Source organism: Chelonia mydas, chromosome 6 (genome assembly GCF_015237465.2).
Source record: "Chelonia mydas isolate rCheMyd1 chromosome 6, rCheMyd1.pri.v2, whole genome shotgun sequence".
NCBI lineage: Eukaryota > Metazoa > Chordata > Testudines > Cheloniidae > Chelonia > Chelonia mydas.
Genome location: NC_051246.2, coordinates 43,260,284 through 43,274,885, shown reverse-complemented (window position 1 = coordinate 43,274,885; position 14,602 = coordinate 43,260,284). Strand labels below are relative to the sequence as shown.

The 14,602-nt window shown below is 42.1% G+C and overlaps 1 protein-coding gene across 12 annotated transcripts in view; it reads right to left on the bottom strand.

The window, feature by feature from the left end:
• The window catches only part of PAX6 (paired box 6), a 30,870-nt gene extending 18,360 nt beyond the window's left edge, over positions 1-12,510 (bottom strand). For 8 of the 12 annotated variants that reach the window (XM_037899892.2, XM_037899896.2, XM_037899901.2 and 5 more), the window contains exons 1-4: positions 7,242-7,416; positions 4,235-4,377; positions 520-596; positions 158-212 (exon numbers count right to left, since the gene is read on the bottom strand). In XM_037899892.2, the coding sequence (XP_037755820.1) occupies positions 158-167 (10 nt within the window). In that variant the 5' untranslated portion in view covers positions 168-212; positions 520-596; positions 4,235-4,377; positions 7,242-7,416. Of the gene's footprint in view, positions 1-157; positions 213-519; positions 597-4,234; positions 4,378-4,480; positions 4,784-7,241; positions 7,417-12,366 lie in introns of those variants that run through there. The other 4 variants (XM_043549588.1, XM_043549586.1, XM_043549589.1 and 1 more) reach the window with 4 other exon arrangements.
• Between the last annotated feature and the right edge of the window lie 2,092 nt (positions 12,511-14,602).

Below are 14,602 nucleotides of genomic sequence, written 5' to 3'. Positions count from 1 at the left end.
CCGCTGCCGACCAGAACAAACTTCCTGACTGTATTCCTTCCCTCTGAAAAGAAACCGACTATTTTTCCTACCAACATTTACGCCGCCCTCCCCACATATCCCTCCACGCTACACTCTGGAGTCATTCGGAAGTTGAAATGTACAAAGAGTCACTTACTGTTCTGCATGTTGAATTGATAGAGCAGTATCCCACGTGGCTCGCTTATAGTGTTCTATTAGTAATAAAATATGCGTTAATCAGGGGAGGGTAGCACACACATTTAAATTGTAGATAAGTTAATGTCTCAAAGGCTTATTTTGTTATATGTAGACGTTTTCTCCAAATAATTTAAAGGTTTAACCTTTTACAGCCCAAGGCAAAATAAATAAATAAAGATAACCTCCACATATTTTTAAAATTGCATGCAAGTGGTGTATTGTCTCAGATTATTATTTTTTTAAATAATCCGGATTAACAGGCCTATTACAGGAGGGGCGGGGGGGGGAGAAAAAAACCCGAAGTTATGTTTTTAAACTTGCCTGAAATCTGGGTGGACTGTCCTCTCATACAATTTAGGGACTCACACATCTGCGTGTCACTAGTTAAAGTCTTCCCTCTAGGATAAAGCAAAAAAGTATATTAATGGGGTGGAAATATACTTTTTAATGTATGCTATATCACAGCGCAACCTCACAGTAGGATGCAGCACTGGGCTGGAGGGCTGAGATTTGAAACACTTACAAAAATAATAATCAAAGTTTTAAGCCTTCAGAAGTACTAGTAGATTGTAGCTCCCATTCCAGTCTAAATAGTTCTGGACTCTGACACTTTTCGTGCCTGTATTTACACACAGAACCTGTGCTATTTAAGGAAGGGAGCGGCGTGGGTCTGTGCTCTTTTTAGTGCTAGAGGTAGTGATAGGATTTTTTATCAGAATCTGGATATTTTTGCGTGTACTCTTCTACACGAGGCTTGTTTAGATCCTTTTTACACTTTGGAACGCTGCATCTTTGAAGTTGCTCTATTTAAAACAAGTACGGTTTGACTTGGTCGGAGGAAGGCTATGGGTTGTTGGTTTTTTTTAGTGGCACTAACAACTCCCCCCACCCCAAACAGCTCCCCAAAACTCCCCTGATTGTGATTAACTTCTTTTTTTGGTCTTTAGATCTTCCCCTTTTTCACTGTACTGTGACACACGCTGTCTACCTCGCCTCAGTGCTTTAAAAAGTAAGAACAGGAGGGGGTGAGAACTGTTAAACAAAGCCTACAGAATGTGAACAATGGCTTCCATTCTGCTCCTCTACCCAAACCCAGAGTGCAGAAACCCAGTCTCCTTAACCGGCAGCACAGCTTCCCAACTAAACGTACCAACAACCCTCCAACTTACAAAGAGCAGAGAAACAAGCCCTTACTCCCTTCATTAGTGCCTGTGCCTTGACCCAGCGCCTGGACAACCCCAATCGCCTTTTTCCATGTATTTATTTAGATGGTCGTTTATTTATTGAGTTTAAACCCTTGCGGCTGAAAATGGAAAAGTAATTTCTCGTTATAAATATCTGGAGGTAATTGTGTTACTGGTGTGAGTTGTTAGGGGTTGTAAAAAGATACAACAGCTCAGTGGGGTGCTCAATTGGGGAGAGACAATTACAATAAAGAGCCTATTCAAGAGGTTTGCGGGGAAAAAAGAGGAGGTAAAATAATGAAATAGTCGCAGCCTTCATTTTCTCTCCCCTTTTTTTTAAACGTAAAAATACTCATTCTCTTTCTTTTGCGCCTATAATGAATATTAATTTTACTCTTCCTGCATATGATGGAGAATTCAAAGAGGCACGTTTCCCTATTCAGGACTAGCCATGGTATAATTTATTAAATAGCTTTTAGTCATCTTAAATCCATAAAAATAAACATCAAACAAGTACTTTCTCGCAGCGTGAAGACTTCAACTGGTAAATATTTACTGCTCTTTGGAGAGCTACCTGATTAGCAACAGAGCAAGCTGCACTGTACTTCAATGGAGACGTGCAATATCTCCTTTGGCTTAACTGAACGTGAAACCATCCCTTTAATACACTAAACACGTCTGCATATACATTCACCGAACAGAAAATCCAGTTCCTCAGACAGAATTTGCTCACATATTTAATGCACAACTCATAAGCATGGAGAATACGGGGTTAAAGAAGAAATTCAGAATGCTATTGTTACACTTCCAACCAGAGTTCTGCCTGCACGTATCCTAGAAATGATAATAGAGAGTAGAGGGATTTTTTTCAAAATACATTTTATACTACAGGAACAGGGTAGGCAAGTACTTCACTAAGGAGACTGGAGGAAAGCGAGATGCGATTCTGCATTTTCCTTGGAAACTCGCTAATTACCTAAGTAACCAGCAACATTTAGCAAAACAAAAACAAGAAAAGTCAAACAGCACCCGGAAGCAGTCTGATAATAAAATCGCTTTCCCATAGCATAACTTGTTCTTGCTGGATTTTATAAGGGTGGATATGTAGATCGACAACTAGGAATTTATAAATCAGAATACAGTTAGCTTTAAAGTCATGAATTGAATTAAATTCTCCGTGTCCTAGGAATCAAACTCAGTAGGCCAGGCCTAAGCTGCAAGTCCTTTTTTAATCTCAAAATCCTGATATAATCTGATTGTGTTTAGAATCCCCCCCCACTGAAAACATAATTAGCTATTAAGATGACAAAATTTTACATTCACACGTCGAAAAAGACAAAGATTAAAATGAATCAATTTGCGTTTAGACATTTGTAAAGGTCACCAGCTATAAAATGTATTGTCAAAGACCACAATTATTATTTTATGTCTATAAAGATGGATACGATGGAGGCACTTCTCTCATCCATTATATTGTGGGGTTTTTTACCCCCCAAAAAAGCATCTGCCAGGTATATTTAATCATTCAGGAAACTTTGTTTTAAAACTTTCTAGAAATTATTAATGGTCTACGAGTCGATTTAACACGCAACTACAAAGCGCTGCAAGGTTAAATTCAAATCCAGTTTTTCCAGTTGCACTTGTGAAAGGAGAAGAATCAAGTTTATTGTTGCGCTTATTAATCAAATCTTATGCACGGCGAAGAGTTTGTAACTTTTAAAAATTACTTTACTGTTTTGGGTATCCGAGACCCTCCTGGATTACAAAGGGAAAGTAAGCGGTTCTTGCAGAATAAAGGAGATTAAATTAAAACAATTAAAAATATTTAAAAATCGTGTTTCTTAAAAAAATGATTTCCCCGGCCAGAAACTTGTTGAAAAGGAATATTGATCTCAGGTTGATGGTAAGAGAATGCTAATAGTACTCTTCTGAGAAAAGTCAAATATTAAAGAGACTCGGATCTCCGAGAGGCTATTGGCACTAGGGGCTTTTCAGACTGGACTTTACTGACTGTTTGCCTCATGTGATCTGTAAGTTGGAAAGTTCTTCTTGGTATTATGGACAAGTTCGGTGAGATCTCCCGGCTGCTTGATTGAAACTGACAATCCTTCAGCTCTACTCAGAGCTTCCCGGATACAACTACTGAGAATTGACTTGGCCTAGAATGTGACTTTTTCCCCCCACCTCTCTCGGTCTCCTTTTCTCGCTCTCTCTCCCTTTCTTTCTCCCTCTCTCTCCCCCTTCTACTCTGTTCTGGTGGTGAGTAAGCATTACAATTATAGGCGAGTGTTCCCTAAATAAGACTTTCCCCCCCCTCCCCATGACACTGGCTTTGGGAAGCACAAAGCAAAGGACACGGATCTTGGATCCGCCCGGCTACCCCCCAGAAAACAACTGGTGAGGATCGCCGAGAAGTCACTTCCCTTTCGTAATAGACATAACAACAGCAACAGAAAGGAGCATAGGGAAGGGTCTGGAGCAAGGTATATTTCGGGTGTGTGAGCGCGTGTGTACAAAGATTAGCCAGGGATCAGAACACATTTTCCCCAGCCCTGGCTTTGGCAAGTGGGGGTGCTCTGAACGGCAACACAAGCCATTTGTGATCGCTCTGTCCAGCAAATACATTGGAGCTGCTGCTGCTGCTCATGTTGGCTTGATTTCCAAGTCAGATGCTTTAGCTTTTCCAGAGGACATGGGCTTAAGTGAAAGCAGAAAGTTTGTGAGCTTCGGGGCTGGAAAGTTCCCCGGGAAGCTCTCCCGGAATGCAAGTCGGGGATGGGAGAGAGAGAGAGCTGTCTAAATATTAAAATGAAATGAAGGGAGAAGTGGGGAGAAGAAATGAGCAGACTCACCTTTATGAGGCATCCTGTCTTGTTGTCAAAGCTCCTGTCAATAGTTTAAGAGCGCACTGATTTGAAATGATGGTGCTTTAAAAAGAGTTGCCAGTAAAATAGTTTTTCTCCACTGAAGCTGCTGGTTGTGTGATCTTGAATTCCTGGGAAGGAGACAGAGATTGACAATAAAATGGGCTGTCAGTGACTGGAGAGTGAGAGATAAAGAGTGTGTGAGTGGAGTAGAGAGAGAGAGACAGAGCACACCTATGCTGATTGGTGATGGTTCAAGTGTATTAATGTATGTGTGCCTGGTCTCTGCCTCGCCTCCACTGCTCTTCACTGGCCCATTAGCAAAGCCTGACCTCTGTCATCATCTTCCAGCAAAACACTTCCTCCCTGCGCCTTAACCAGAGCGGGAAATGAGGCTGAGCCAGGGCTCGCTTTTCAAACCCACTAATCACTCCACACATGCAAATGCTCTGCTCTCTCCCACACAAAATATTGCTTTATGCAAAGCAACGCCATTGCTCCCAGCTGCCGATTGGATGCTCAGTCACAGTGGCTGGTTCAATTGGCCCATTTGTTTGAATATGAATGCACTTGTTTTTTGCTCCTCGCATAGATTTTTCCTCTTCCCTTCTATCATCCCTGCGCTCGGAGGCGCTGGGCAGATTATTAGTGAGCAGTCACTTTATCTGCAGTGTTGTCGTTTGGACAGTGTTGATGTTGGGGAAAAAATGTTCCAAATAGCGTCTGAAAGCCATCGGAGCTGTCCGGACTTTATCTCCACCACCCCCGGGCCTTTTCCCAGCTAAAACATACACTCTACTCCCCTTCCCCCCATTCAAATTAGAGACTGCAGTAAATAAATAATGTGTCTTGGAAAAAAAAGAGCACATTGCTTTCCAATAAGACCTAGGTTTTTTGTGTTTTGGGGGGAGACTGAAGTGTGTGTGTGTGTGTGTGTGTGTGTGCGCGCGCGCGAGTGCGAGGGAGGGCTGAAAAAAAAAGATCAATTTGCATTTAAACAGTTAGCTCCCATCAGACAATAGAGATAAGAAAAAAATAACATTCAAATGGTAAAGACATAAATATTTGGGAGACAGGGGCTTTGTAAACTGTGAATTGCCTAGAGCTATCCAAGTTTTACAGTCCCCCCCCCCCCCTCACCATTTCTTTCTTTCTCCAAAAGTGATGGAGAGGGAAGGCTCTTCCCAGCCTGGAAAGTGCAGAGCAAATACACAATTTACTTTGTGTATTGAGGGCTCTTGTGAAAGGCCCTGAAGAGTCCTTTACCAAACACTCACAAACTTCCACGTGCCATTTGTTGACTAAGACCTGCTGGGTTTTTTTAAGACACCATGGGGGTATGTGTGGAAATATCCCAAATGATGTGTGTGTGTGTGTGTATGTGTGTGTGTATGTGAGAGAGAGAGAGAGAGCTGCAGTGCTAGAGATGTGCATTGCACCCAGCTTTGTTCCCTTTTCCACTGAGGTGTTGGTGTTTTCTGTTTTGTTTTTGTTTTGCAAAGGCAGCGCCCCTTGAGTAGCTGCCAGAAAATCAAGGGGGAAAGTAAGTAAATGACTTTGCTGCTCTGACCACACACCACAAGTACATTTGTTGAATGCCGGACTATTAAGACACACCTCAGTAAACTCTAAAGCAACCCCTCAGCGCATGCATTTAAGGTTACACTGGGAGCACCAGTCTGAGCTCAGGGTGTCCCGATCGTTTATGGCGAGTGGTCCGAGAAGGAGGGGGGGAACAGTCATCACAAAAAAAAGGGGGGGGGAAGAGGGGGACAAGGGAAAAAAATCCAAGCTTCGATGAGGAAAAGTGGAGAGCATGGACGCGCAAAGCATAAAATGAAGTCGTAGCCGCATACACTTGACTTCTCTTGACATGTGAAAAGTGCTAAAAGTCAAAGCTCATCAATAAAGTATCTTGAAATTGAATAAGAGCCCTGACAACCATTGCATTCTTAAATAAAGTACAATGAGGAGACAAACGACTCTGCCAAGGAGTTTGCATGTGAGTGAAAGGACGCCTCAATAGGAGCTGGATAATGGGCTGCCCGGCCGTCATGCACTGTCATCTCCAGTCCTGCAGAGAAGCTGCCACCGCTCCTAATAGCACAAAATGGGCTCTTAAGAGACTACTGGCTTTTCCTCTGGGTTTTTTCCTCCCCCCTTTCCTCTTATGCCAATTTGCCTTGATGCTTATTATCTCTAATGTGTATTTTTTGGAAGGCAGCGGTTTAAAGGAGTTTCTCCTAGGTCTCCTCCTTGAATTCTGGATTTAGCTGAGCAAACCTTTTTACTTTGGCTCATAAAGTAAAGGGGAAGGGAGATCTGCCTTCAGTTCTGCAATCAGGGAGCCTGGAAAAACTCTTCTGCAGACACCAGTTTGGGGGATTCCTCACCCCTCACCCCGTTCCAACTCTTTTGGGAGTTTCATCCAACACAGCAACGCCAGTAAATAACACAGGACATGTAAGATGATGGAAGAAAGGAGATCTGTGCTGCTCTTGGAAATGCACCGTTTGCCTGGCCAAGTCATTGACATGCAGTTGCAATAGTTCAGGCCTAAGTCAATCTGCATTTTTTCCTAGTCATGCATATACATAAAAACGGAGCCGACTATAGTGATGGAAAGGAGAGCATATTTCGTGTCCATACGATCTCCTTGGAAGGTAAGGTAGGAGCAATAGAATCTTAGTAACTGGGTTGAATCTATTTAGCAAAGGTGCTTGCCCCAAACTGGCACTCAGGTGTGCCCAGCTCTACGACCGAGGGCGGGGTAGTACATGTACAATTACTGACCACATTGTAGAAAACTCTCAACACTTGACGTTCTCTGTATCCCCCCCCCAAAAAAAACCCCCTTCTCAAGCCATCAGAATAGGAAGCCTTTAAGAAGGCGCCACGTATAGGACACTCCTCTCTGTGTGGTTAAACCTGATTTAAAGTGCACAAAGGCGATCTTTGCAAGAGGCACAAGGGAAATTAAAAAGAAAATACAAACCAGTGTCCTGCTTGTCTCCTTCCCCAGGGCGCTGCTGCTTGCGAGACAAGTTGGCAAATTGTCCCGAAAAGAGCCCAGTCCCGGTGGCTATTGCTCTCCCAAGCCGCGAGTCCCCTCCGCTCGCATTCTGCAGGGAGAAGTGGGCTTCTGTTTGTAAGAGCGACAACTCTGGGAGGCTCCAGAATAAAGAAGCCGTAATCTTGTTGCTATTTTCCCCTAAGGCGCAGAGGACTTTGTATCCCCTCCCAAAGAAACTTTTAACCCCCCCCTTCCAAAACCAAAATCATGAGGGGAGGGAAACTGACGTCATTCTGGGGCTGAGAGGGGGTGGGGGCGGCGGAGGAGGTCTTGAGAAACAGCCACACTGCTACTCATTTAGCAGGACATGGGGGAAAGGAGCCTCAGAAGCGACCCCCCTCCCCCGCCAAAAAAAAGTTGGAAGAAAGAAAAGAGAGAGAGGATCAGAGAGAGAGAGAAAGTGGGGGAGAGAGAACGTGTGTGTGTGTATATGTGTGTGTGTGTGTGTGTGTGTGTATGTGTGTGCGCTGGCCCGTATGTGAGCCAGCGAGAGGAGGAGGAGGAGAGAGAGTTACTCTGTGTGTGCCAGTCCCAAGAATGTCCAATTTAGAGCCACTCCTGCCCTGAGCGCCTTCCCCTGCAGGGACTGCACCGCTCGCAGGCAGCCCTGGCGAGGAAACCCTGCTCCCTTTTGACTCACCGTGGCACGCCAGGATTATCTGAAATGTACCTGCTCTAAAATGTAAAGACAAGGAAGTCCCCGCAAAGTTGAGGCACAACTCTAAGGACGCCATTTTAACTCCAGCTGCCTGTAAACGCGCCTCGAGTTGTTCAGGTTTTAAGAAGGGGCATTTTTTTTTTCAGTCCAGGAAAGGTTGACAAAAGCAAACGCTTCCTATCGGCTAGGCACGAAACGGGGCAGTATGCAAAGCATCTGGTTTGCACTTGATCTTTAATCCAAGCAGTTTTTTGTTGTTACTTCCCCCTCCCCCCCAATCCAGCAAGGAGAATGCGAATCGATGAACCATTGGTAGGAATGGCCATCAATGTTCCATATCAGGGTGACGAGTGGTTCTTTGTAGCTTTGTGGTGATTACCGATTAGTAGCAGTTTGCTTTAGGGGTCGAGAAGAGCTGAGGAAAACGTTGAGATTCACCCACAATCTCTCTTGTCCAGGGCAAAAATATCTGAAGGGAGTCTAGCGGGTTGCGTTGAAGGCAAGCAGGTTACCTAGATCCTTCCAGCACTCAGAACCGCCGGACGCAGGATTCAGAGAGATTTCCCCAGCAAAGGCACCTCGTTGTTACCAAATGGATCTCTCAGCGCACACTTACCCTTTCCAGAGGGTTAGCAGTCCCGGACAGCTCCGAGGTGGCTGATTTGGGACAGTTTAGGTATATTGTCTCCCTTTTCTAGTACCGGCAGATGTGACTTTTCAAAAAACGTTCTGTTAATTTTGTTAATGATCGAGGGGGCAAAACTAAAATAAAACTCTGATCCAAGGAATTTTGCGGTCCAGGTTTTGCGTTACTCCCTTCCCCCCGCCCCCCATTTCCCACAAAAGTTAGAGCTTTTTAAAAGACACCTTTAACCACCAAATATGTTTCGGATAAAATAACCCACTTTTGCGTTAGTATAGTAAACAGCATACATGCCCGGTGATTCCAGTTGTTCGGAGCATGGACTCAACCATGGTTTGAGAATATGGTTTAAAATACCTCCACAATTACTATTGTAATTAGTCATTTTCATGTTTTGTCCTGTGATCTTTTTGCTTTCACGTCCATTAACCAAAACAAGGTAAGACAATTTATTTTCTCTGGAAAGGTAAACAGAAATTTGACGAAAATAATTGGTCATTGTTTTACATGATCCCATGATATGAGGCGTATCTATTGATTTGTGTTAAGAACTAGTATTTTGCTCCTTTTTTAGTCGATTGCTAAGCGTTAGGAGCAGGAATTGCTGAGTTAGGTACTCCTGTATCGTCTTGTTGTATTAATATCTGGGTTGCAAACTACCTTTTTTAATACCCAGAAAAATGCTTAAAGTCCTCTTGTCCAGTTCAGTCTAAAACTGAAGAGATACACAAATCCTGACGTGTTAGACTACAGTGCTTCTGCCTTCGGGACACCCAATGCCTATTTGTATATATAGGAACAGTGTTTGAAACCTATAATGCACAGGACGTTGAGTTAAGTGGAGCTCTTCTAGTTTATAAACAATCTGCAAAAAGTTTGGAATCGATTTAACCTCGTTTACGTTGGTCTTTTGCATAAAGCACAGCTTTGTGTGCAAGAATAAAAACGTATTTCTGGATCCCAACGAAGTCATTCTGCAGTCTCTGAAGCTGGAAGACGAACACACATGTTTCCATACGGGATAGCCTTTGATTCTATATGTGAAAAATATCGTGCAAACGGACTTGCTAGAAAAGCCTATTAAAAAAAAACCTAAGCGCATCCTGACGGGCTTTTTAAATGCTATTGATTGGGACAAGCTGTTCAAAACCCCCCGTAACAGTTAATCTGCCTGTTCATCAAGTCACTAAGGAGCTCAATGTGAGTTTTATTAGCGACTGGAGAACACAAGCAGCAGAAAGGATCAAAAGCCTACACTCCTGATATTTGTAAAACCAGTTTTCCCCAAAAATATATTTTCAATTACAGAGTAATTCTTAGCTTATCATCACTGCCTAACAGTGACACACACAGATGGCTACACACATGCTGGCAATACTAGGGAACTAAATGAATCAAGATCTTATTCCCGGCAGTCAGATGCACATTTTAAAAGTGACATTATTAATCTTAAATAGAGATCAAAGTCAAGACAATTGGTTGTAGATATAGATTAGCCTTTTGGATTAGAAGCAAAACGTAAATCTGTGGAATCGGTGGCAATATGAAAATGGTATAGATATGTCTTTGGTTGATATAAATATTTTATTTAATTGGAGATTAATTAGCTTTTAAAAAAATAAGTAGTTTTTATTTATTACAGTAACTTCCCATATTTCTTCGCCCGCACCATTATTTGATGTCATCATTAAATTAATGACTAAAAGTTTTAATTTCACGATCCGTTACTAGAATCTGGACCGTCTGAAAGATGAATTTCTATTAATGTAATAATCAGAAATATTATTTCACCTGGTAAAATCAACATTTGATCTTGTCATTTTTAATGCAAGCCGATTGCATTATATGTCAATGAGATATGCATATAAAGGACTATCTGGTCAGAGGTAATTATGTCACAGCTTTTTCTCGGCATGACAGCTGGATAAACACAATCTCCAATAAACATCTCTAATTAGGGAGGAGGATCTGAGATGGATGGTGTTTGATTTATTACTGAAGGAGAATGTCCATTTACCGGTGTATTAGAGTGAGGGATTATCGTGAACCTTCTTGCTAAAGTACTTTAAGGAATATTAGGGAAAGAGGGAGGGTAGGTAAATTGTGTTTCCGGATTTACATTTGTGTTTTTTTTTAACAGAAGAATGATCACTATAACACACTGCACTTTTCTATAATAGGGTGTCCCCCCCCCTTTCTCTATCACCCCTATTTAATATACGCAGCTGAAGTTATCAAGGCAAGATCCTGCTTGTGAGATAAGGGTATGTTTCCATGCAGATATTCTGCAGAATTTCTGTGAACTCCCGAATTCATTATAAACAAAGTGGCTAAACCTCAGAGGCAGTTACCAATCAGATCTCGAAACTATAAAGCAAGGGAACTAGACGCCACGGCAAAAAGACTAAACATTTGAAACGTGCAACCTAGTTCCCCCCCTCCTTCCCGCCTCCAGCTACACCACTTTTAGCTCGCATTTCCAAATACAACTGCGCTTCAGTGTGTGGGGTTGAAAATGCTGCTGAACCTTTAATCTCCCCTTCCTTCCTCCCGCCCTCCCCCCCCCCAAAAAACCCAAAACCCAAACCAAAATCTTTCAGTTCACTTACAGCAGTAGTGGGGAAACTTTTTTTTTTCTATGCTGAAACTTTAAAAACGTCCCGTGTTCGCTCATTGGATGTGGAATGAAGTAGCCAGGTGTCTTTTTGTATGCATGTGTGTACGCACGTGTATACAAGCATGTATATCCATAACCTGGCCGAGTAAGGTTGTACGTATCTCCCATACCTGCTTGGAAAGTGCATGAAATACATTTCAATGCGCACGCACGGCACAGGACGCCGGTAGGGTTGAGAATCAGTCAGCAATTTCTAAGGTTTCAAGATTTACTTCACCGTACACTGTAACTTATCAAGCTCGCCAATGTCCCCCCTCGCTGCGGATTGTGCAGCAGATTCCCTTCGCTTTGACCACAGCCTGCCTTCGTGCCTCGCTGGGAGAGCAGGGTGTGACGGAGCTCTGTGTAACTTGAATCCCCCTCGTTCTACCTCAGTGGAAATCGTTAATTATTAGGTCTTCCTAAGTAAAGCTCAGATCACACGGTCCGGGGATTTAAAATGCGACCAAACTATGTGAAAGGCATTCTTTCATTTCTACCTGAGCTCTGAGAACCGAATCAAATATTTATACCGTTCGGTAGGCGTTCAAGTATCGACACTTTCCAAACGGTGGAAACTTTCACACTGATTCTATCCGCTGTTTCCAAACAGCCGAGCTAATTGTTCAAGCTGAAGCTATCAAACAAGATACTTTCCCCCCACCTGTTGTATAGGGTTTTGTGTAATATATATATTACAAAAAACTACACAGAAGGTGAGAAAAAGTGTATGTATATATATATAAGATATATATGATAAAACCTATACGAATAATTGAATTGTGCTAGAAGTGACCATGTTTTCAAGCAGCAATTAATACTTGCAGAAGTCCTCACCCCAGATATGTTAGACTTCCTGCTCAGGCCAGCTGGTAGACACTGGTGTATTGTAAAGATCCTCGCACCAGAGAATAGCAAAGCTTTAAAGAAGTTCCTATACTCGGCCCATTTCTAAGACAATCAGATGAACACAAACACAGCTCACATCAAAACAGGCAAAGAATTCAGCAAGATAGAGGGTCGGATTATTATTTTAAGAGCAAACCGGTGGCACTGGAAATGAATGTATAAAAGGAGCATAAAATGTTACCTGTTACAGAGAGTGCAGACAGATGAACCTGACCTGCCGATTCCCACACTATTAAATTGCCGATAGTAGATAACTGGCAGGTTTGATCGCCAATTTCTACATAAGAATCTGCCACACAGTTTAAATGTCAATGACAGTAAAAAAGAGGGTGTCTTGCTTTGCACTAACTTTCCCTTAATATCAACGCCAGCGCCTCCCTCATTGGCTGGGCTGCCGCGGTGACGTCACGGAGGACAGTAGTTAGAGCTCAGCTAATAAGAAATTTTAGATAACACGAGCATATAGGGCCTAAAATGTTTCTCCCACTGTATGCTCCTCCTAAATCCAGTGAGTATTTTAAGGAACTGTTATTCTATGGAAATGTCAACGCCTACCAGTCACATTTGTTTATCCTTACGTTTCCAGATTGCAAGGCAAATATTACATTATATATATTACACTGTAAAGTACCATTTAGGTGGGTTCATGCAGCTGTCTTTAGTAGCAGTGGTGTAAAGACGTTACGGAGAGAAAAGCTGGCTGGAAAAGCGTGGCCAGACTTTCCAATATGCAAGTTCAACCTTATGCACCCTTTCCCCGTCGTTTCGGATTGTCTCACCTTTTAGCACCTTCTAATTTTATACGGTTACTGCGCCCATCCTCCCCCCCCCCCATCTTTCTCAAAGAGGAACGCTTGCCTTCTTGTTGCAGACACAAACCTTCCACCTGGGTTTGTTTTAATTATGATACAGCCTGTTTCAAAGCAGAAGTTGTGGTGCCAACTGTCAGACTCTTGTGAACTAGTAGGTAGAGCGAGGCAGCCCAAATGTAAAGGTAACTTTGCTTTCGGATTGACCCTACTTGCTTGCGTTGCATAGATCATAAAATATCCAGTCACCCAGTTATCAATACAAAAGACATTGATGCTATATTGCTTCTCGGGTTCTGTTTACTGAATAGGTCCAGTCAGGTAGAAAATAAAATTTTTACTTGTGGTTGGCTGCCTGGATTATTGCAGTGTCGGAATAAGATTATACACTCCTATATCCAAACAATTCTTACTACGCAGTAGAACGTTTCTAAAATACGTCTGTAAAGTTAAGTCAAAAATGGGTTGGTTTGTTAGCAAACTGGATGCCAACACATGTTCACTATTTTAAAACAAGAAATTCATGTTGAGTTTTTACTTTCTCCTTGAATTTTTAAAAATTAGATCATAAATGCTCTATGTTTCACACTCAGGTGAGAAGGACAGAGAAGGGAGACCGATTTCTTCCAAAGGTTTGTAAGATATACCAATCGTTCTCCGAGAACTTTTACTAGCAGGGGCTGCTTGCTATATACATCTGCCTTTCAGTTCGTCTTTTTAAAACTAGGTTCAAACGGCTAAATCAGCTGTGATGTAATTCTTAAACTTTTTGACAGAACAGAGATCGTACTGTTTAGTGTTTGTGTGACAAACACAATGTCTAACTTCATTATCAGGGACTGGGAAATGGTGAACGATTACTTCTACAGAATACAGGTGTGGTTCTTTTCTTACCCTAAATATTTAAATGTATTAAAATGTATGGGTAATGGTGAAATTGACTTGTTCTACATGTCACAGTGTTGGACATTTTCTCTTGCCATCAACTGGCTATTGGAGAAACTACAGTAATCAATACTCGTCTTATTAAAATAGCTTTTGTAGATGACCTCACCACCTATTTTACTTGAAATCCTGGAGAAAGGATAAAAATGCTCCTTAGTTACCCACAGAGCCTTATTTGTACTTATCCCACTAGGGTTTTCTCTTATCTGCATTCTGTCCCATTAAAGACAGAGAGACCATTATTTGCACACACTTGTCGAGGTAAATAATTTATCAGACAAGAGGTACACCCTAGTCGATAGTTTTATTGAACTGAATTTAAATGTTTCATGAACCTGCATTCTGTCTTTGATTTGTCTGAGAGTTCCAGTTAAATTGGAGGTTGCCTTGGAAAGGGATTTTTTTATTATAGAGCACCCTCATTCTCTTCACTAAACTCCCTCTCGACCTAACAAAATATTAGGTATATTTGACCTGTGGACAGTATGTTTGTAATCGGTTTTCAGTGACTAGTTTTGAAGAATATGTTCCTGCATCGGGTCTACCTCATTGGAACAAGGATATCGGTATATTGGTTACAATATAGAGACTTACCCCTGGGCTAGGCAAGGTTTTCTGTTTTGTTTTGTTTTTTTGCCAGTTTGAATTAGGTTTCTTTGCTGA